At 44.4% G+C, this 22,962-nt stretch overlaps 1 protein-coding gene across 3 annotated transcripts in view; it reads right to left on the bottom strand.

Annotated features, from left to right (window-relative positions):
- Nucleotides 1-22,962, bottom strand: part of PTBP2 (polypyrimidine tract binding protein 2) — a 208,398-nt gene that overhangs the window by 90,851 nt on the left and 94,585 nt on the right. For all 3 annotated transcript variants that reach the window (XM_078644197.1, XM_078644178.1, XM_078644188.1), the window contains 4 exons: nt 16,664-16,836; nt 3,236-3,379; nt 1,259-1,420; nt 1,064-1,174 (listed from right to left, as the gene is read on the bottom strand). In XM_078644197.1, coding sequence (XP_078500323.1) covers nt 1,064-1,174; nt 1,259-1,420; nt 3,236-3,379; nt 16,664-16,795 — 549 coding nt within the window. In that variant the 5' untranslated portion in view covers nt 16,796-16,836. The remainder of the gene's footprint in view (nt 1-1,063; nt 1,175-1,258; nt 1,421-3,235; nt 3,380-16,663; nt 16,837-22,962) is intronic.

Below are 22,962 nucleotides of genomic sequence, written 5' to 3'. Positions count from 1 at the left end.
ATTTCCTCCTTTTCTCCTCCAAAATTGCTGGAGCTTCACGCGACGATCCAGACCCAACGGCGGAAAAAAGAATCTGAAGATGGCGCCCATGGGTGGTAGCTTCCGCCGGAAGCACGCCGACGTCACCGAAGGTACACCAAATGGTGGGACGTCGGCGCCCACCTGGGCTACAAAAAAAAAAGAGAGAAAAAGACTACGATTCCGGACCGAACCACCAGATTGCGGAATATGCACAGCATAGTGAATCCAGAAAGATTCACGCTGCAAAACTATCAAGGAGCCACACGGCGCTACCAGGCAGTGCTCAGGAGCACTGCTGTAAAACGTTTCTGGCTCCAGTCTGGCACCTGGGCAGAATTCTATGGTGAGAATTCTGCAGTTAGAATTATCTATCAGAATCATTTATTAGAGTACCCTGGCCAGCTGTGTAAAAAAAGGTTAGAATGTAGATCTAATGATAGCTAACGACAACATTTAGCAATAAGGACATTACTAAAAAGGACTGCAGCAGCACCTTTCCTCTGACTGAATGTGTTTCCAACCTTCTTGAAGAAACATCCTGATAGAACTCCCTTTGCTGGGCCACAAGATCTTTAAAACCAGTTGCATCATTTACAAAACCACCACGATCAGCACCCTTGCTCATCTTGCAGGTAAGCTCACTACCTCTGGTGGTCCTTGGTTTACCAGCAGCCAGGACACAATCAGACTGTAGACCAATAAGTGTATTAAAGAAATAAAACAAGACCTTGGACCTTTTCCATGTTTGCACCCAGGACATGAACACCATATTCAGATCCATGAGGACCACCCCCAACAATGCTCCAATTTGGTAAAGGGTTGAATACTGACCTCTATCACAATGCATTAACTGTCTACAAACCAGCGTCCTATACAAGTATACATGTCCCTTTATACAAACATACATGTCCCTTTATTGGCATTGCACTCAAGAAAATTGGGAGGAAATGTGCAGCAGCTTTAGTGCTGACATTTTTTAATACATTCAACTTAATGTTATGCCAATACAAAAATAAAGGGGACGCCAAAAATGTTCACTTACTAATTTTGCTTGCTGTGCATTTACTGGATCACCATACTGCAGCAAAGCTTGAAATTGGTTATTCTTAGTAAATGTAATAATCTTCAAGACCGCACCAAACTTGGAAAATATCTGTTGAAAACATAAAAATATTATAAAAATGTTCAATTAATTAAAAAGGAGAGGGGGAACAAAATCAATAAAAATTCAAATTACCTGGTGAAGGACATCAAGTGTCACAGGATAGTACATGTTGTCAATAATTATTCTTAAAACTGGACTCTGGCCAGAAGAAACTGAAATGTCGCCAGTTGTCCCAGTTAGAGAGGAATTCGATGTATGTACGGATGTAACAGCCTGAAGAACAGCTTGAGCTCGCTAAACAAAGAGTAGATTAAAGACGTCACTTTACTTGTATATCCCTTGATGACTATAATGCAAAGAGGAAACAGTAATAGAGTTCACTGGTTATTTTGTACCGAGTCATGCACCTTCTCTAGCTTCACAGCCACATCAGCGAGCATGCTGGACCACACTATGGTCACAAATGACGGTCATTAGTGAGAGAATTTGGCACAAGTTGCACACCGAAGTCATGTTCACATTCAATCACTCTTAGTACTTTTTCGTTTTTATTATTTTCATTTTAGAGGATGATACAGTAGGGCCTGAGCAATGAAAAGGTCTATCCTTATGTTTGTGAAACCAAACATCCAGAGCATTGTAAAGGAAGAACTGAATCAAAAGAAATTACTTACCTGCACCACCACTTCTCCAAGTAGACAAAAGCACTGCTTTCATCACCCTTAGCCTATTGCACAATCATGTAGATCAGCCTCTCGATAATAAAAAATGCAACTAATCCATTTATTGGAAGTTGGGAAACAAGGGGTTCTATGTCAGACTACATGAACCACATCCTCTAAAGTTTACATTTGCAAGGTAAACTTCACAACGCTATAACAAAGTGCTCTGGAGGAACACAAAACCTCTATCCAAAGTTTAGCCGGCTGTAAAACACTTCACTCCTGTTGTCCCAAAACCTGAAACAGCCTGACTTTTGCAACAAAGAAACACACCTCAAGGTCATAAAAGACCTGAAATCTGTCTTGTTCCATCAAGCCTTCTCAGTCCACAACCCTGAAGTATTCGGCCACCTGAATCTTCATTGATGTGCTGAGTTAGTTTCCACATATTTACTTTGCACTAGGTAAACCATCACTCAGGATAACTCGGGCAGTAAACTTTCTGCTTCATCTCCATCAGTCGCTTCCTTTAAGGATTTGGACTGCCATGTAAGAGAGAAGCAACTGTTCTGCCTCCTACTGGCTGTTCTTTTTTATACATCACCCCCTCCTTGTTTATGATCGGGTCATGTTTTAAGGAGCTACTGAAGTGGGTGGCACAACCAGTGCTGCAGGCCCACTAGTAGCATTTCATTTGCAGTCCTCAGTATAAGGCAAACCCCTCTACAAGGATCTTACAAGTAAATTAAATGTGCTAACTAGGTGTAAGCCAATTTTACCATGCTTAAGGGAGAGAGCACAATCAAGTTAGCACTGGTTAGCAGTAGTAAAGAGCACATAGTCCTAAGGCCAACCAACAAAAACAAATTCAGCAATAAAAGGTAGTGTGAAGGCAAACGGTTTGGGGGAATACCACGGGAATACCATAGGTCTAACGGTATGTAACGCATCACGCTGGAATATCTTCTGAATATATGTAGCCTTGATGGTTTCAAGTACTGCCTATTAATTGTGCTTTTATTTTCACTTCCATAACTGACACTGACATTTCAGACACCACATTATTCATTACACTGGTTGTTTACTCTTCTATTAAATAAATTACATTTTGTAGTGTTTATGTTCAGAAATACGAATCTGGTAAATGCGTCAAGAGCTAAAACTTGATTGTTTTAATGGTTATGATCACTGCTAAAACAGCAATGAAAAGGTTTTTAAAATAAATAAAAAAACATGAGTTATCATTTCCAAATTAATTTCTTTTCACATTTTCTCTAATCATTCATTATCAACAGATCCACATGCAGAGAGAGATAGCAGCACACACATACTAAAGGGCTTGGGAATCAGTCATAACTTCCCTTTACCATCAAAAAGCAGGCGCTCATCATTCTCTCCGTCTCCAGAACACTGCTTAGGCTGTACTTAATGCAGTGAAAATACTTACCTGATTTAATGGAACATCTGTTTTCAACTCCTTATGATTAGAGTACTGGATATAGACAGGTTGGTTACGAAGATTGGGAGTCATTGTTTTGTAGTAATTAACCGTTGTGATTGCTGCCTCTTCACTACCCATCTCCAAAAAAGCCTGCAATGTCAGAGAAATGGTTATGTAATTTAATACACAAGTTATTTACCTATTTAGGATAGAAAAAGGTACGGAAATGTAAGCAATTGCATAATATATATATATATATATATATATATATATATATATATATATATATATATATATATATATATATATATATATATACATACACACACACCAAGGAACTTGTTACATTTTAGTCTAACAAATTAATTGGGTGCTTTTAGCTCAAAACCACTTTCCAATGACCTATAAAATCACATGCCATTACCTCTATTATCTCAAAATACCACCACCCTTAATAAATGGCAAAAGCAAACATGCACCAACGGAGTAAGGCACCCACAATAACATGGATTTTGGGCATCATCAGTCATGCAAAAGCAAAATTAGAGTTGAATAGGTAACATCTGAATAGTAATTCAGGATTTACAATATTCTACTGTCTGGATAATTTTATCAACTTTGCTGCACAACACTATAGTACAATGTACAGATATCAGCAGAGAAGAAAATTTTATTTTATCTTGGTTCTCTTGTAGGGGATTTCCATGTATAGTCATAAGCCCTTGAATAGTCCTGCCCATGTACGGGAACCCCAGAGCACTTCTTTTAAATATATCTTCTTAAGTGTATATTATTCGTCTTTCTTCTGGAAGGCCTGCAAAGACACTTAAGAGATAGAGAGACAATAGTGCAGCCTAAATACATAGACTACACTGGCCTCATATTGAAGTGAAAAAAGGTGCCAGTAAACTATATTTTATGTAATTTTGTAGTGTTTAACACACAAAGAATTCCCTTCACAAACTCCTTTTTTCATTATGGTGATGAGAGGACAGAATAGCCTCATAGGCTGACATTATATGTCTTGAATATAGATGCTGTGCCTTTAAGAATCCAGAGACCGCAAGTATCCCATCATGCACAGTTAGTGGCAGTTACTGTTCTTTTTTCTGGCTCCTTTGAGGCCAAACGGAAGCACTCGATACTGATGGCGTCCGATCTGAAACCTGAGAAACTTTCGGTGCTTTACTGAGACAGGTCTGTGAAAGTAAGCGTCCTGCAGGTCGATGGCACACATCCAGTCTCCCTGATGAAGATGCGGGAAGATCTGGTGCAGGGCTAGCATGCGGAATTTTTCTCTTTGTATGAATCTGTTCAGTAGTCGTAAGTCTAGAATGGGCCTGTATTCTTTGACTACTTCTCTTTTTTGGACAAGAAAATAGCGGGAGTAGACTCCTTGATTTCTCTGTATGGAAGGAACCTCCTCTATGGCCTTATTGAGGAGGACAGAGACTTTGTCCTGCAGCAGTTGACTGTGGAATCGGGAAAGGTGCTTTGAGGGAAGACTTGCAGAGGGGAAAACTTGAACCTCAGCAAGTAACCATGCTGCACAATACTCAGCACCCACCTGTCCTTTGTTATGGATCTCCACTCTTCCAGATGATGAGAAACACTCCCTCTCACCGGAGTGGCCAACACTTGAGGAGGAAGCAACAGCTCAGGGCTTGGGAGGCTGCTTGGAGGCAGACTGCTGCTTGTTATTGTTGCCTCTGCCTCTGCCAGGGCTTCTCTGCTGAAATTGGCTTTTCTGCTGTGTTTGGGATGACCATTGAGGGGTTTGAACCCTCTGCTTGTAAGGTTGCTTGTTCCCCTGACAAAAGAGCTTTTAAAATTTACGCTTCTCCAAATCCACAGCCTTAACAGTGTCCATTTCAGATTTCATTATTGTCATCTCATTGTCAGCATGGGAACCAAAGAGAGACTTACCATTAAAGGGGAGATTCAAGATCTTCTGAGCATCCGGCTTGAGGCCCGTAAGGCGGAGCCACGCCGAACGCCATGAGCAGATTCCATGGGAGTAGCCATGGCCCGCGAGGTCAGAAGCATCTGCTGGGGCACTAATGACCTGGTTGGCTACGAGCGCTCCCTCCTGTAGGATTTCGACGAAGTCCTGTCGGTCTTCCTTAGGAAGCGTCTCTGTGAAGCGAGTGAGGGAGTCCCAGAGGGACCTATCGTACCTCCCAAGTAGAGCAGAGGCACTGGTCACCTTCATATATGAAGCAGAGGTGTTACATACCTTACTGCCAAATGAATCTATGAGTTTGCTGTCCTCTTCTGGGAACACCGAGGATGAGGTGGAGGCCGAATGAGACTTCATGGCATCCGCCACAATAACAGAGTCAGCAGGTGGATCCGATCTGTGGAACAAGGGGTCCTCTGCGGGAGCCTTTAATTTCTGGCAAGTCTTGAGGGAACAGAACCTACCACTGCAGGCGTGAGAAAGGTAGCCATCGCCAGTTCAATTAAGCCAGGCACCGGAGGTCTAGGCGCTGTCCAGTGATGAGCGTATCAAAAATTATAGAGGTGGGTACAACAGGAGTATGCAGAGAGATAAGCTTCTTTGCTCCCCTGCCCAGCACATCTGTAAAAGTTGCAATGTCCTCAATAGGAGAGACTTGTGAAGGAGGAGTAGAGGAGAAGGTCGGAGAATAGTCCCATGCCGTAGACCTCGTAGAAGAGGACCAAGTTGGAGATCTTGTGCGTCCTCTGTTATCGGACCTGCCACGATGACGGCTGTGCCGACCCCTAGATCTAGACCACTGTCTAGACGGAGACCCTGGCCTGGGGGAAGATCTTGCCTTGGCAGGCGTTCTTGGCCGTGCTGGAGAGCGCGATCTGGCAGGAGATCTTGGTCTGGATGAGGGTTGTGGCCTCCGAGGAGGAGACTTGGATGGTCTGACCGGAGTACTTGTCCTTGGAACAGACAGTGAAAATGCACGGGAGTAACCAGAGCCCGGACTACTGCGACCGCCCGATACAGCTACTGGAGGACGGTGAGATGACACACTACGTGATCTATCTGCAGATCTGGGAGAAGCTTCTGGAGAGATCTCCACGATATTCAACCCAGGAGATGAAGATCTGCCTCCGGATGACCTGGACCCAGGTGACTCCACAACCACCGTGACCTGTTCTCTCGACGGCAAAAGCTTCGACGTCGAAGATGTTTGTGTGACCAATGGCGTTGAGCGAGGCCTTGATGCTCTCGACAGCGATTGTCCATGCCGTGGTGACCTCGACTGCAATCTTCTGCGTCGAGTCGGTGACCTCAAACCTCCATGGTGTCGTGTCGACGACCTTCAATGTCGTGTAGACGATGACCTTCGACGTCGTGTTGACGGCGACTCTTCCTGACGTCGACCTCCTCGACGTCGAATGGTGAGATCTTGAAGACCCAATGTGGAAGCACTCATAACTCTTGACACGGACTCCCTCGAGGGAGGCGGAGAGTGTCTCTACGTCGACGGAAGTCTCGCCATCGACGGAGTCTTGGACATGCCAGCAGCCACAGACTTCGAGCCCGAAGTGTGGCGTCTCGACGCAGACTTACTTGGCTGCGACACAGACTCTCGACGTCGCGATGGTGACCCAGAAGAGCGTCTGGGCCTCTTCGACGGAGATCTTCGTCCTCCCTTTCTGGAGGCAGGAGATGCAGAACGTCCCCATTTTTGGCAATACTTGCTTGAAAAAGACGTCTTGCGGCCTCCATGGCCACCCACCTGATGACTTTTGTTTTTATCCAACATGGCATGAAGTCTGATACGTTCTCTGGCACGAAGAGTCTGCCTAGAGAACTTCTGACAGTGGTGGCACTGATCAGGGTAGTGTGAAGATGGAAGGCACACGATGCACAATGAGTGTGGATCAGCCAGTGCCATCTTCTTGTCAAAAGAAGGACACTTCCGGAATAAATCAGGCATCTGACAGAACATTTTTAGTGGAACACCACAAAAACCAAAGCAGAAGCCTTAATAAACCAGAAGATGTCGAATTTTCTGAGAAAATTCACTCAAAATAACAATTTCAGTCAACAACTGAAGAGCTCAAGCTCCAGGATCCTCACAGAAGGAGCCGGAAAAAAGAACTGACCTAACTGCCACCTGTGGTGCATCATGGTAGCAGGGGGTCGCCTTCAGGTCTTAAAGGCACGGTACCCTTACTCTAATGCCTTAAAGGCAAGGTGTCAGTTTTGCTTTGTTTCTTTATACTCTACTGCAGCCTACTGGCAAATGCCTGCAATTACAGGTTTTCCTATGGCAATAAAGCATTGTTGTGTGCAAATGTTTACTGCTCTCTTTCTTCCTTAGGGGTTGGGAGAGTACTATTGTGTGTATGCTAATTCATGTAATTTTGCGGCCGTTTTGTCAGTTCGGAAATGTTCTAGGCTGCAAATATGTGTATATATATATATACATATATACATTATATATATATATATATATATATATATATCGACTAGGGTATCTAAGGGTAGCTGTCCTTTAATATAAGCAGGATCCCAATGAGCGGACCTGTACTTTTTTCTACTCTTGGGTTTATGATCCTAGCTCGTACAGGATCTTTAAACACTTCTGGGGCATGCTGAATTACCCCTTTAATCATGGGTAATATTTGAACAGATTGTTGTGAGAGTTCAAAAGTGTCTAACAAAAAATCTTCCTCTGCCTCATCCGAGTGCACTGTTACATTATGATAGATGGCAGCCCTATTAAGTATATGTCCAAACCCAATATTATCTTCAGGAGGAGAAGGTTTGGATGGACATGTTTGTGGGTCAGGGAAATCTGGTACATCTTGTGGGGTTGGATATTCTTGTCTGGTACATCAGTAGGGTATGGAAAGGGCTCATCTGGGTCTCCCCCATCCCCTGCGTTATACTCCTCTTCATTCTGAGGAGGTGTCTGTGGAGGTGAAGATTGAGGTGGAGAATTTTGTGGTAAATGAGCAGGTGAACCTTGAGGTGAAATGTTAAAAGTAATTGAAGGTGAAAAAGGAAGTACAGGAGAAGAAGGGTGCATAGGTGATGTGGCAGAATCCTTCTTGACAGGCACTGGAGTTGAAGGTGCTGTATCTATCTTCCACTTTCTATATGGCATAATGGAAACATGTCCTGTTTCCGGATCTATGTATATCCTTTTTTGTAAAGGATCAGGTCATAAAGCTCTTCTTGAGAAATTGCTTTCGGCGCTGATTTTTTCGGCTCTGGGCCTGGTTTCTGCTTGTCTTTAGCCTTAGGAGTTGTTGTATAGTCCTTTGGCGTAGTTTTCGGCACCAAAGGTATTGTTTTCGGAGTTGAGGCCTGGTTCGAGGGCTTGGAGGCATCGGAAACAGGCTTTGTAGGTTTCAGCAGCGAAGATATTGGGGTGGTAGCTGTTTTGGTCGGCTTGAAAGTGTCGGAAACAGGCTTCATTGGTTTCGGTGCCGGCTTGTCTTTAGGAGTCGACGGTTTCTGAGTGTTTTTTCGGAACCGGGACTTGTTTCGGTGCTGAGGGAGCTGGTAGTATCAGCACGTGCGGTTTGCTCGGCATGGCGCTACCGGAAGGCTTTAATATTTTCTTCGGAGCCGGGCTCGATGGTGGGGCTTTCGAAGCAATGTCTCGGTCTCAACTGGACCCCGATGCAGAGTTTTGACCTTAGCCTTTGGTTTAGGTGTTAGGGCTGAGGTAGGGACAGTCGTACTCACGCGTTGACCTGATGGTATGGAGTCATCGGAGTAGTCTGCCTCAGATACGATTTGGAGATCGGAATCTTCCTCGGGGACACACACCCCTTCGAAGATATCCACCGGTTCCGGAGCTGATCTCTGCATGTCACGTCGACAGGCCCTTCGATCTCAAATGGTCTTCGATCAAAAGGACGCACAAGCTGTGCAGCTCGACTCGTTGTGTTCAGGTGATAAACACAGGTTACAAACCTCATGATGGTCGCTGCGTGGAAATTTTGCTTCACACACGGAATTGTTTTTTAATGGTGTCCTTTCCATTAGTTGTAGGCCTCACCAGGTGGGTAGGGCCCAACGGCCTGCGTCGACGACTGGATTCGAACTGATTAAGTCGAGTCTATGTATATTGATGTTGAAGTTGTTGACGTGTCTCCTTCAGCAGGGCAAGTGTACTCTTGTCGCTGGGGAACACTTTGCTCTGTATGGTGTTGATCTGTGCGCCTAGGAAGATCTTCACTTGCTCTGGTTCTATTGAGGATTTCCCCCAGTGTATTGAGTACCCCAGTTACGTTCGCGTTTTTGTGACCCGCTGTGCATGTTCCTTGCATTGTTTGTAGGAACTTGCTTTTATGAACCAATCGTCGAGGTAGGGGTATACATGGATCCCTTCCCTTCTCAGGTGCGCTACCACGGCAGCGAGGCACTTGGTGAAGACCCTTGGTGCGGAATTTAGTCCGAAGGCCAGGGCGGTGAACTGGTAGTGTGCTTTGTTGATGGCAAATCTCAGATGTTTGTGCTGTTTGTTCATGGGAATGTGTAGGAAGGCGTCCTTTAGGTCTATGGTGGACAAAGTCTCTGTCCCTTATCTGAGGAATGACTTCTTGAAGAGATGTCATATTGAATTTTTGTGTTCTTATGTATTGGTTTAGGAACCGTAGGTCCAGGATGGGTCTTAGTGTTTCGTCCACCTTTGGTACAAGGAAGTAGTTAGAGTACACTCCCTTGTTTCTTCCTTTGAATGGTACGGTTTCTATGGCTTTTTTGTGGAGGAGTTCTTGAGTTTCCTTTGTGAGTAGCACTAGTTCTTTTGCGGAGTGCGTTTTTCTTTTCAGTTTCCTGTTTGGTGGTTTCTTTTCCAGTTCTATGCAGTATCCGAACTGTATGATGTTCAGTATCCATTTGCCTGTCATTTTCTTCCATTCCTGGAAGAAGTGTTTTAGTCTGCCTCCTACTGGAGTTACATGTTCGTTGATTTTTTGTCCGTGTGACCCTTTTTTGCTGACTTTGTTTTGCCCCTCCCCTAGAGGTGTTGTGTGGGTGGACACAGTTGGTGGTGCAGAGTCACTTTGAAGTGGATTGCTGCCCCCGCCCCGTTTGCCCTCGTCCATTCGCCCTCCCGCGAAAGGACTGGCCCAGAGGCTAGTATTGCCAGGTTTGTTTTTGCTGGCCCTGCTGTGCTTGGTTGTTTCCCTGGTAGCCCTGCGGGGAGGTCTGATGTGACGTTCCGGCTGGTTTTCCCCTCTTCCATTTGGCCTCTGTGTCGATGTGCCTCTCCTCATTCCTCTGAATTGTAAGGCCCCCATGGACCTTGCAGTTTCATTTTCCTTTTCGAGTTCGGTGAGTTCCTCATCCACTGGTGCTCCGAACAGGGTTTCACCATTGAAGGGGGTGTTCAGGATGTTATTCCGTACTTCCGGCTTGCAGCCTGATATTCTCAGCCAGGCATGCCTCCTCTGTGTGACCCCGATCATCATCATGAGCCTGCTGGAGGTGTCTGCCGCATCCAGGGCAGATTTTAGGCATAGGTTGGCTATATTCTTGCCTTCCTCCACCAGGTGTGTTGGCCTCTGTTGGTATTGCTCAGGAAGGTGTTTGAGCAGCTGTCCGCCCTCGTCCCAATGCTGGTACGTATGCCTGTTGAGTAGGCCATTAGAGTTAAGACCAAGCCTTAAGTGGCGAAACGCGTCGGTAGGGAGCTGCTGACTTCGTGTAAATAAAATCACTGATGCATCGTGAGTAGTCTGTGCAATTTTCTTCAAACGGGGAGGAAAAAGTCGTTTTTGTAAATAGGGTGGCCGGCACCCGCACAGACTCGCCGTAACCAGAGACTGGGAACAGCCGGGGATGGTTGTCGTACATATTGTAAAATGTTCCTGGTTTCCCGCAGAAGAACTCCGCTTTGAACATCCTCGGAATTAAGCAAGCGGCACACACCGCATTAGGAAACGGCGGAGAGCAAGTTCGAAAGTAATCCAAAAGTGACCGGTGGATTATTAACGTGTGAGCAGAGTGGCTGAGGAAAACCCGGAACGGAACCCGACCTCGGCAATTTCCGCGGAAGTCAAACGTGGTATATGCCGTCGCAGGGAGACCTGGTCAGCCACTGAACTTGCAGCATTTGCGGTAACGGAGTGGGTCTCAATCGTGATTGAAACAAGCGAGCCCACACATGATGCTAAAGCGCTAGGATTAGCGCTTAACAACAGTAATAACAAACACGAAAATGGCGGCTCGCTTTGAAGCGAAAAGGAGAGAGATGTCGGACCGGCTTTTTTTCACTGACCCCGTCACTGGAGCTGGGAATGAGGGCCAACAACAACAAGGAGGCCAAGCTCTCCTAACCAATGAAGTAAAAATACAACAACTATTTAACAAATTGGACAAGTTGCACCGTAAAGAGGTGGCAAAATGGTGGGAAGCAGAGTCCCTACAGAAATATTTGGATGCACAGCGGGCACCTAGAGGACTGAGGATTTACACCATCCCCACCTTTGATAATCCGGATCCAGAGATGCTGGAAGAATGGGCATGTAATACAAAAGACTGTACAGCAACAATGATGCGCATTCTAATTAAATACGCTATAAAGGACAGAGCCAAATTATTAAAACAAATTGATGAAATACTGGCAGAATTGGCTACCATTACTACCCAAGAGAAAATGCGTCTTAATAAACTCGAAGACGAAATTACAGCACGTAAACAAAGGAAATTCTTAAGAGACTTCCAGGATTATCAAACGGGTAGAACCCTAACATTTCATAAGGTGAATATGAATGAAGCAGATACAAGTAAAGCAAATCTTACATTGGAAGGAGAAAGTACTGCCCCCGAAGAAAGTGATGCATCCGATGGGAATGTCTCTGATGCAACAGGAAGTACACCGGGAACACCAATCCAAAGAGCAGTTACGGGTAGAATTAATTTTCTCACGCAATTTCAAATGCTAAACCAAGCGAAACAAAATCAACAAGGGGGCCAAGTAGATCAGGATTTTCACAGGGGCCGAGGACGAAACTTTCGCGGCATAGCAAGAGGATCCAGAGGAACCAAAAAGCGAGGCGGAGGAAGCAAAGGAGATTCCAACACACCCGCACCACCACCAATGCAGACCAGAGCAAGAAAGGGAACATGATGACAGTTGTTAACCTCTCAAAACGTGAGTTAAATAACATTGAAACTGACTTACTTTCGTTGGGGTTGTCTTTTTGTCCAATGAGGAGAATGGACTATGTTCAAACACGAATAGATACTTTTTGCTTTATTCGTAAATTGAAATTGAAAAAATGGTTTCAAAACCAAGCATTGAGTGTGTCTACAAATATGGTTACCAATGGTTTAACTGATCCGCCAACACCAGATGTGGCCCCTACACAAGAGAGAAATGAGGTTGACCTAGTGGGAGATACTGTCTCTAACACTGACAGTGATGCAGTAATGACAGCATTACCGTGTAAGAGTGGCTTTAAGCCAAAATCCACATTTGTTCCTCTTGTTCAGAGTGATGCAATTGATGTTTTTGAGCGGAGTGTTACTAAAGATTTGAAAAAGATTCGTTACAGTACTGCTGGATTGGCTAAATATAATCTGTCGAGACTGCAATATGAGGCACTTGATTCCCTTAAAAATGATGATTCGATTGTAATTCGCAATTCGGATAAGGGAGGAAATGTTGTAGTGTGGGGCAAGACTGAATATCTGAGAGAAGGTTTATCACAACTTGATGACACACAATGTTATTGTAAAGCATCTATGGAGGAATTACATGACTCCCAAGTGACATATGATGGCATGCTATTGAACTGGTATGAACAGGGAATTTTGGAAAAGGGAGAATATCTAGGACTGAGGTGTAAATACCCGAAAACACCGGTCTTGTATCTACTGCCAAAATTGCACAAAAACCCACTATGTCCACCAGGGAGACCCATTGTGTCATCCATGGGGTCACAATTGGAGGTAACATCTAAATATATAGATTACTTCCTGAGACCTTTTGTAATGTCCCTACCTGCCTACCTCAGAGACACCATGCATTTCTTAAACCTAATTCATGACCTAACCTGGGAATCTGACTATTTGTTAATAACTATGGATGTGACCAGTCTATACACATCAATTAAACATGAAACTGGTATCCAGGCAGTCAGACACTTCCTTAGAGCGAGATCAATTACTGCCCAGTCACACAGTGATATGTTGATTAAAATGACACAATTTTGTCTATCTAACAACTTTTTTTATTTCAACGATCAGCTGTACAGGCAGACGCAGGGCACGGCGATGGGCACCTGCTTCGCCCCCAGCTACGCAAATTTATTCATGGGCTGGTGGGAGGAGCAGGTGTCCAGTAGCCAAGGCGACCAGGGGGAAAGGGTGATACTCTGGATTCGCTTTATAGAGGATATCTTTTGCATCTGGAGGGGAGATGGAGTGCCAGGAGATATATTGCCAGTCTAAATGACAACGAGATGAATATCAAACTAACTTCTCACATAAGTAGTGAGAAGGTCATCTTTCTGGACACTGTAGTGGAGGTTAGAAACAACAAACTGTCCACCAGCTTGCACAGAAAAGATACAGCGGGGAACAGCTTGCTGTTTGCTACGAGTGCTCATCCTTACAGTCTCATCCAGAGTATACCTTTCGGCGAGCTGTTGAGAGCCAAACGCAATAGTAGTGATAGCTTCAACTTTGAAAAAGAAAAACGAGTGATGACAGAGGTTTAAGGAGAGAGGTTACTCTGCAAAAAACAATAAATCAAGAAATAGTCAGAGTTGATAGTATGTCAAGAACTGAATTACTAGTACCCAAACAAAGAAATGTGAGTGAGGAGGAGGGGACAGTAAGATTCATTACTACTTATTCTGGGCAAGCATATCAGGTGAGGAAGACACTGACAAAAAAATGGCCAATTCTCACTACGGATAAATTCCTGAGCAAACACATAACAGAGAACCCCCAGATTACTTTTCGCAAGGGAAGATCATTAAAAGACAAGCTAAGCATAAATATGGTTTCGTCTAAAAAGAAAACTACAGCCAGGAATAGAGCAGGATTTGAGTGTTGTATGAAGTGCAAGGCTTGTAAAGGAAGTACTAACTGTAAGAAAATCCAGATGCCCAACAGCTCCAGGCCATTTTCCATCATGGGTAACTTTGACTGTAACACTGAATATTGTGTGTATTGTTTAATTTGTCCCTGTGGGAAAGTTTACATCGGAAGCACCAAACACAGGGCAAAAATCAGGATATTGGAACATAAACAGGCAATAAGAAATAATAACGAACTTTACCCGGTTGCCCGACATTACAAGACACACCATAACCAGAATGACAATTTGTTGAAATTCGTGGTACTTGATGCAGTCAAAGAAAATGTAAGGGGTGGTGATAGGTTACGACAGCTGAGAATTCTTGAGTCGAAATATATCATTGACTTTGAGACCTTACATCCAAATGGTATGAATTGCAGTGAAGAAATGGCAGTCCACCTATGAAAATGTATTAAGGTCCTGATATCTCTCTCCAGTTTTAAAATGTATATATGTTGAATTCTTGAATTTTAAATAATTACATCTTTTTCATGCAGGAACATGCAATAAGATCTGGAGGACAAACGTAACATTACTTTGGAGACAAGGAGAGCCACTTATGATTAGCCCACTGGGGCAAGACTTTGTGTAAATTGTGGAGTGAATCAGTCCAGGCATTGCGACTTGGTACACGAGCCCACTGGGGCATGAATTATGCCAGATCAGGCGTTCTAATTTGTTGACTTTATGATTTATTGAAATACAACTACCTAGAATGTTTATATAAGTTTACTAAAGCCTCAGGAGGCGTCATAAAATTTCAAATGTTATGATTTAATTTGTTGACAAATTCAACTGTGTATCAATCAAAATGATTTGCCCACTAGGGCGATATGAAGTAAACGCAATGTAGATATGTATAAACTGGCAAAATGCTGCAAATTCAATTTGTGTAAAGTTTGGTGGCAATAATGAAAATATGACACACTCCAAGATGGCGACTACAAGTTAGTCTGTGAAACCCAAAACGAAAAGTCCTTTGTTTATGTTAATGATTTAAGATGTAAATAGAAGTTTGTAACTGATCACATTCACCGTGACCAAGCGTTAAGTGGCGAAACGCGTCGGTAGGGAGCTGCTGACTTCGTGTAAATAAAATCACTGAAGCATCGTGAGTAGTCTGTGCAATTTTCTTCAAACGGGGAGGAAAAAGTCGTTTTAATATATATATATATATATATATATATATATATATATATATATATATATATAGCACATATACATATATATATACATATACATACATATACACATATACATATACATCAAACCAAGTTGCCCTGATATTTTTTTTTGGTAATGGACATTTATCTGTGCAAACAAACAGAACCCACTTGGGAAATACAGCGCTGGCTATCAGGAACTTCAGGTACCAGCATGCTGAGAAAGTAGCACACCTGTGAAAATAATGAGCGTGCAATTAAAAGTACCGTGAACGGCAGAGACTGTTTGTTACACTGCTCCTCTGATGAAGAGGCTGAGGGGCCTTGAAACGCGCCAGGAGATCGAACCTTTACACTCTGGACTGGGCGAATGTTGTTTTAATAAATACATGGTTCCAAACCATCCTGCTGTTGGCTTTATCTCGTATCAGGGCAACTTGGTTTGATGGATTTAAACGTGGCAGCCTGGCCACGGAGATATTGCCACTGCGAGATTTAATTGCGGGGCCCACGACTGAAAAAGATTTTTCATGTCGAAATTTGAGGCACAGCAGAGTTTATATGTAAATTACTCACCTGCTCGGCACGGAGGCCCACTGGGGTTTTTTTTTTTTTTTAATGGACATTTATTTGAGCCAACGAACAGAACCCACTTGGGAAATACAGCGCCGGCTATCAGGAACTTCAGGTACCAGCATGCTGAGAAAGTAGCACACCTGTGAAAATAATGAGCGTGCAATTAAAAGTACCGTGAACGGCAGAGACTGTTTGTTACACTGATCCTCTGATGAAGAGGCCGAGGGGCCTTGAAACGCGTCAGGAGATTGAACCTTTACACTCTGGACTGGGCGAGTGTTTTAATAACTACATGGTTCCAAACCATCCTGCTGTTGGCTTTATCTCGTATCAGGGCAACTTGGTTTGATATATATATATACACACACACACACACACACACACACACACACACACACACACACACAATCTTGGCATTTTCGCTCTTGGTGTTCTAGGCTGCATATTATATATTTATTTTGTTACGCTCTGGGGTCGCTTATGACTTTTGAGGAGTATCCCCTATAAGAGAACATAAATTATTTACAGTGCCTTTAAATGGCAAACCTCCAATATTACATGCTATATAAAAAGCAAGTCCCTTAATGCAGTGTTAACAAATGCAAAAAAAACTGCTGATTAAATGCAAATAAAGTACAATATAGAGCAGAAAAGGCTACCTGATTTTTTCCTTTCAGCATAAGGATGTTGGTAACTTTGCCGAAAGGCAAACCTAAAGCAATTACTTCCGCGTCTGTTACTTCGCCAGGCAACTTTCGAATGTGGAGGACACGGGAAGGAGCAGCATCCATTTTATCATCGCCTTTAAATTTCTTGCTATCATTACCATTAGCTGAAAGAAAGAAATCCGCATATAAACCAAACTGCAATCAAAGCATGTTTGCAAATCAAATTTGTTTCATTATGAATATGTCACCAGCTATGAAGCTCTGCAAAATATTACAAAATACAAAAATTCCAAAGATATTAAACAATAATTGGCAACAAATAGGTCTGGCTTTTCTTATTAAAGTGATTGTCAGGAATGGCAAGCTTGTGTCTGTGAAATAGTGTAATCGGTTCAGAGGTAAGTACTTTGTTGTGGGAGTGTAGTTTCTTTGGTTAGACTCGGGGGTTCACCAGGGTCGAAGATGCACTCTCAAAGCACCCTTAGCTGCACTAGGGCTGCAGGGTGCAGAGTGATGAGGCCCAATGTTAGGCAATGGGGGAAAGCAGGCCTCCGGTTGGTGGCTGCTTATGAGCAGGCCACAAGGTTGTGGGAGCAAAGCTCCTGGATTTAAACTCAGGGCAAATGGGGATTAAAGTTAGCACCAAATGTACACCCTCAGCGGCACTAGGGCAACCGGGTGCAGGTTTGACGTCTAGTGCCTTGTTACTTTCAATAGAGACACACTGCAGGCTCGGGACGAAGGTCTTCTGGTAGCGACCACCACTTGGAGAGGTAAGTTGGGATGCTGGTGGTTGGTGGGATGCTGGTGGTTAGTTGGACAGTGTTGGTTGGACCACCCAAGGACGTGGGGTGTAGGGGTGTCTTTTAGGGAAGGATCTTCTTACCAGATCCTGGTCGCGGTTGGAGGTACCTTCCTGATTAAGGCTGGAAGCATCGGCTTGAGGCAGGTTAGGGATCACTGGATCTCTTGTCTGGCATGCCAGAGACCTCCTTGTGGTGTTCAGCCACTCGAACTCGGGCTGTGGGCGACGGGTGCAGACTTGCAGATTTTGCCTGAGCTGGCGTCTGTGTGAACAAATCCGGTGTTCACGGGAGACAGTCTTCTCCTTGGAAGGCAGGGAAGGTCGGTGGGGTTCTGGAGGTTGCAGGCTGCAGGACACACAAGAGTTTCACTTCTGGAGGTCTGAGGTGGGGACAGCCCGGTAGGGCTAGGGCCAAGTCAGTGGGTGTCCTCTTAGCTGCAGCACAGCTGTACGGTCGTTGCTGGTCTGAGGAGGCAAGGTTAGGGGGGTGACCCTAATAATAGATTTAGGGGAGTTACAGGTAGGTAAAAGGTTGGTACCAATTGTTTTCCCTTCCTTGGGGTGGGTGAACTCCCTATTATGCCACCCTCCAGTTGGAGGGGGGTATATGCCTCACTCTGGTTGGCTGGGTCCCCCATCTGCAAGATGGTGGGGACTTGGAGTTGTGCTTCACCTCCCCTCCCCTCCCTGAGGGGTGGGGTTGACAGGTGGGCACACCTCCCTCACGGTTTTCCTGCTGGTTCTCCCACCCAAAATGGGTGTCAGAACCAGTGGGGACCAGTTTCTGGAAGCCGCAAAAGGCCTGGGGAATCTCACAAAGGCGGCAAGCCTTTGAAGATTCCCCTCCGTGGATCATGCCCACCCTGGGGAGGAGGCTTTGCACCTCGCCCCAGGATGTGCATTGTTTTAGGCCCTAAAGAGCAGCAGGCTTACAGAAACCGGTCTGATGGTGGCAGCTGGGGAGCAGCCACTGAGCCTGGACACTAGTGTTAGGTAATTTTTCAGGGGCATCACTATGATGCCCTCTGTGTTCCTTTTTCATTCAATCCCACACTGGCATCAGTGTGGGTTTAATGTGATGAGACGTTGATACCAAACTTCTCAGTTTTCAGTAAAGCCATTATGGAACTGCAGAGTTCGTAACGACAAACTCCCAGCAACATATACTCTTAATGGCAATACTGCACTTACAATGTCTAAGAATTGGCTTAGACATTGTAGGGCTACAGGGCACATGCACCTGTACCCTCACGTATAGTGCACCCCACTAGAGGGGTGGGTGATCTAGGTCAGGGGACAGTGGGTTGTAGGCATGGCACCCAGGGATGGATCAAGAGTGGCCAAGTCCCGAATAGGCGGCCTGGGCTCACACAAGCACAGTGTGGGATATTAATACTAACAATCACTCAACTCTAGAACAATTTTAAATCACAATAATAAGTAACAATACTATTTCTGATTCACATCATACAATGTAATCATTGCATGATGTTCATATATATTTGGTTGTGCATAAATGTCTTCCAATTACAAACAATGACGTGTGCATTACAGTGTAAAAATGCAATCATACAACCTAATACAAAAGTACAAAATAAACATGGCCCAATGTATTTTGGGACGCCTGTCCCTTCGTCGGGGGCGAATCTGTAAAAACATAAATATAAGTAACTCTCAAATGCACTGAAAAAAGAACTCATTCATACCACAATGAAATTCATAGAAACAGAGGATATTGTAAACTCATGCCAGTGCCCTTCGTTAATCAGCATGCCAGATGCCACATGACTCCATGTGCGAGACAACCACCCTGTGCACTCATGACGTGCAGATCTCAGTCAAGTGTGTGTGTTAAGTGAAAACCGCTAGTGCAACCATCACTACCATTTCTATGCTGGAGAATATGTATGTGCTTACGGAGTACGAAGAATAGTCTCTCTTCAGGATAGGAGAGAACAACAATCTATAAGGCAACAAAGTAATCATAAGGAAGACGCCACAAGATTCCAAATGCGTGCACAATTCCTAAATGTGTGTCCACATCCATAAGCCAATCATACCTTATTAGATGTGTCCTATACGCTTATCCACAAGTAATTATATATAGTGGGTGATCTAAAAAATCTTACCAGCACTCTGATGCCGGCCACACGGTGCCTTTCAACGGGTACATCGCTATTCACAACACTAACAGGGAAATGCCGGTAAACTACTTACTCAATCAAGCCAGATATTCCAAAGAACCCTTGGTCAAGGTGAACCTCTCCTTACCTAATTTTGCATTCATTTAGTCTTTCCCGCAACACACTATCACACCGCCGAAACGCCAACCTCCAGAAGTCAAAAGCCATTACCGTACACAGAAACAAAATAGAAGCGGGGTTGCACGATATTCCAAATTCTCATCAGCGCCATACTGGAATGGGCTGCGAGAGGCTACAGTACCATTGGGTAACGTCCCTTTTCCTATGTGTTGCGTGGCCCCGTGGGACACTCTAAAAACCGTTAAACGCCATATTAGACTGGATTGCGGGGACAATAACTGTCTTTACGCCTTATGATGAAACAAAGCAACATGGGCCATGTTTATTTTGCTCTTTAGTATTAGTTTGTAGGATTGCATTTTTACAATGTAATGGTTTGGAATTGGAAGACATTTATGCACAACCAAATATTTATTAAAATCGTGCAACGATTAAATTGTATGATGTGAATCAGAAATAGTATTGTTACTTATTGTGATTTTAAATTGTTCCAGAGTTGAGTGATTGTTAGTATTAATTCCCTCACTGTGCTTGTGTGAGCCCAGGTGCCTATTCGGGACCAAGCCACTCTTGATCTGTATTCACGTGTTTGGCAAACATAAGTCACACAACGCACGTAAAACGAGTGAAACAAGAAAACAATTAGGTTAACACAACACAACACATACAGGTGTGCAGAATCCACACTTTTTTTCTTTTTTCACCCAAGGATGGATGCCATGTCGACTCTTCACTTTGTTTTGCACTAAAGTACGAGTTACTTACCTTCGATAACTATGTATCTGGTAGAGCCGATTCTAGCTGCAGATTCCTTCACGTAGAATTATCCCCAGGCGTGAGACTGGATTCGGAAACTTTTTTGCCAAGGCAATCCTGCGCGCCGAGGGCGGGGCGACATCACGGCACTCTAAATTCCTGTGTAAAGTTGTATAATGTATATCTTGTTTTGCAGACCAGGCCTCCCAAAGTAGTTATAGGTATAAATAAAATAGAAGTATGTCACTGCCTCAAGCTATAGAGCAGTTTGTTACTGATAGATATGGGGTCTCTAGTTGGCTGAGGTTCCACCTTGTCCAAGTAGGGACCACCACTACCATGTCAGGTTAAGACAGAAACACACATTACATTCATCTGTGCTCACCCTCCAGGTGCTTGGCACAGAACAGTCAGGCCTTACTTAGGAGGCAATGTATAAAGTATTTGAGAGACACTAAAGTATAGTAACAATAAAAACGCCACAAAAACACTCCAGACAGGTTTAGAAAAATAAAGAATAATTATCGGAATAAAGACCGTCGTCAAACTCTGTGGAAGTGAATGTAATGAGTTATCAAGCCACGCAGAGCGTCATGGCCAAGCAGCGCAGGCTGTGGATCTGTCGTCGAGCTTCCTCGGCGAAGGACGATGCGGTGGAATGTCACACAGAGTCGAAGCAATGAGCCAGTTTTTGCAGAAATCAGATGAGGAATCCACTGCTGATGCCCAGGACTGGAAGAAAACAGGAGGCAAGCCAGCAAGCCTTTGAAGTCACTGAGTTCAAGTAAGATGGGTCCAGTCCATGTCCTCAGCAGGGAAGAGTTCAGCAGGACCGCTCAGAAAAACAGAGCAGTAGTTCCTCAGAAAAAATCAGTCGTAGCAAAGTGGCAATCCTTACAGCACAGCAACCTTTACTCCAGCAGAGTTCTTCCCCGGGTCAGTAGTGTACTGATTTGGTAGGGTCAGAACCCTAGTATATACAGAAAAAATTGCCTTTTATGTAGGGGGTGATTTCAAAGAAACTCTGAAGTGTACAAGAAACCTTTTCAACCCAGCCTTGTCTGCCAAGCTATATGTGGTGTGCAATCAGTTCGAGTGAGGACAAGACACAGCCTATTCAGATCAAAGTGTAAGCCACATCTCCCCCTTCCTGCCCAAGGAGGCTATCTGGATGCAGAGTTGACCTCTGCTACACCAAGCCCTTCCTGGGTTTGTGGCTATCTAGACGGAATACACAGTGTAGCTGTCACCCAGCCCAGACGTGTATGGGAGAGAGGTGGCAGGCACAGAGCAAAGCCTAGAGCAGAGAAATGTCCACTTTCTAGACATGGTCATATGCAAATCAGTCTGACCATGTGCCTCATGGGAACAGTCCAGCCCGAACTGGCAAGCCATGCCTTCCCTGGACCGGAAACAAGCTTCCGAGGACCGTTTTTTGGCATTTCAGCCGTCTTCAGACTGGCTTGCTTGAATCCAGTGGCAAAGTGAGCAAGGGACTCCCGTCTGAGCATACCCTGCCAACTTATGGCGAACAAAGTGGTCCCATGCACACTTTGCCACTGGATTCAAGCAAGCCGAGCTTATGGTCTCAAACAGGAAGTCCTCCTTATGTAGTTCCACCCCATGGTAATGAGCAGCCAGAAGCTCAGTGTAACCTATATTGTCAACAGGAGGCAATGGCCTGGATGCATGGCTGAAGACGGCTGAAATGCTAGAAACCGGTCCTCGGAAGCTTGTTTCCGGTCCAGGGAAGGCATGGCTTGGCAGTTCGGGCTGGACTGTTCCCATGAGGCACAGGGTCAGACTGATTTGCATATAGCCATGTCTGAACTGGGGTGGCAGAGTGGGCTAAAGAACGGTGATGGATTTTACCCAGATCTGTTGACTGGGTGTGAGTGTTTGATTGGTTCAGATGCTACGTCCATCACCACCCCCTTTTGTACCACTTCCTAAAAGTGGCATTTCTAAAATAGTAACGTCAAATCCAGCTTTACCACTAAAAAAGGGTTTATCATTACCATACCATTTGATATGAAATTTGATTTATCCACTCCTTTCTAACCAGGAATTAAAGCTTCAAAGTGTTTTAAGAAATTACCAATGCTAGTATATGGGAGGAGTAGGCCTCACAGTAGTGAAGAAAACAAGTTACTTACCTGTAACTTTAGTTCTCCAGTATTGGAATCTTTCATAGATTCACATGCCTGAATCATTCCCCGTCGTCGAGACGGGAGTCTCCGGTATATAAAAAAGCAGTGCTTAGTAGTATAGCAAACTGAAAAGAGGCCTAGGCCCATTTCCCTTTTGCAACCCATAGCCTTTGTTATGTAAAAAAGGCCCAAACTCTTCCCTGAACCAATCAGAGCTCCTCACCCTCTAGAACACTGCTGAGAGAACCTTCTGCCCCTCAGATTTTTCGCGCACTTGTGCATATAACACACTTCTTGTGCTAAATCAGAGGTGAG

The sequence above is a fragment of the Lissotriton helveticus genome, chromosome 1_1 (genome assembly GCF_964261635.1).
Source record: "Lissotriton helveticus chromosome 1_1, aLisHel1.1, whole genome shotgun sequence".
Lineage (NCBI taxonomy): Eukaryota > Metazoa > Chordata > Amphibia > Caudata > Salamandridae > Lissotriton > Lissotriton helveticus.
Note: the sequence above shows the minus strand (reverse complement) of the source record. Positions and strands in the feature narration are given on the sequence as shown.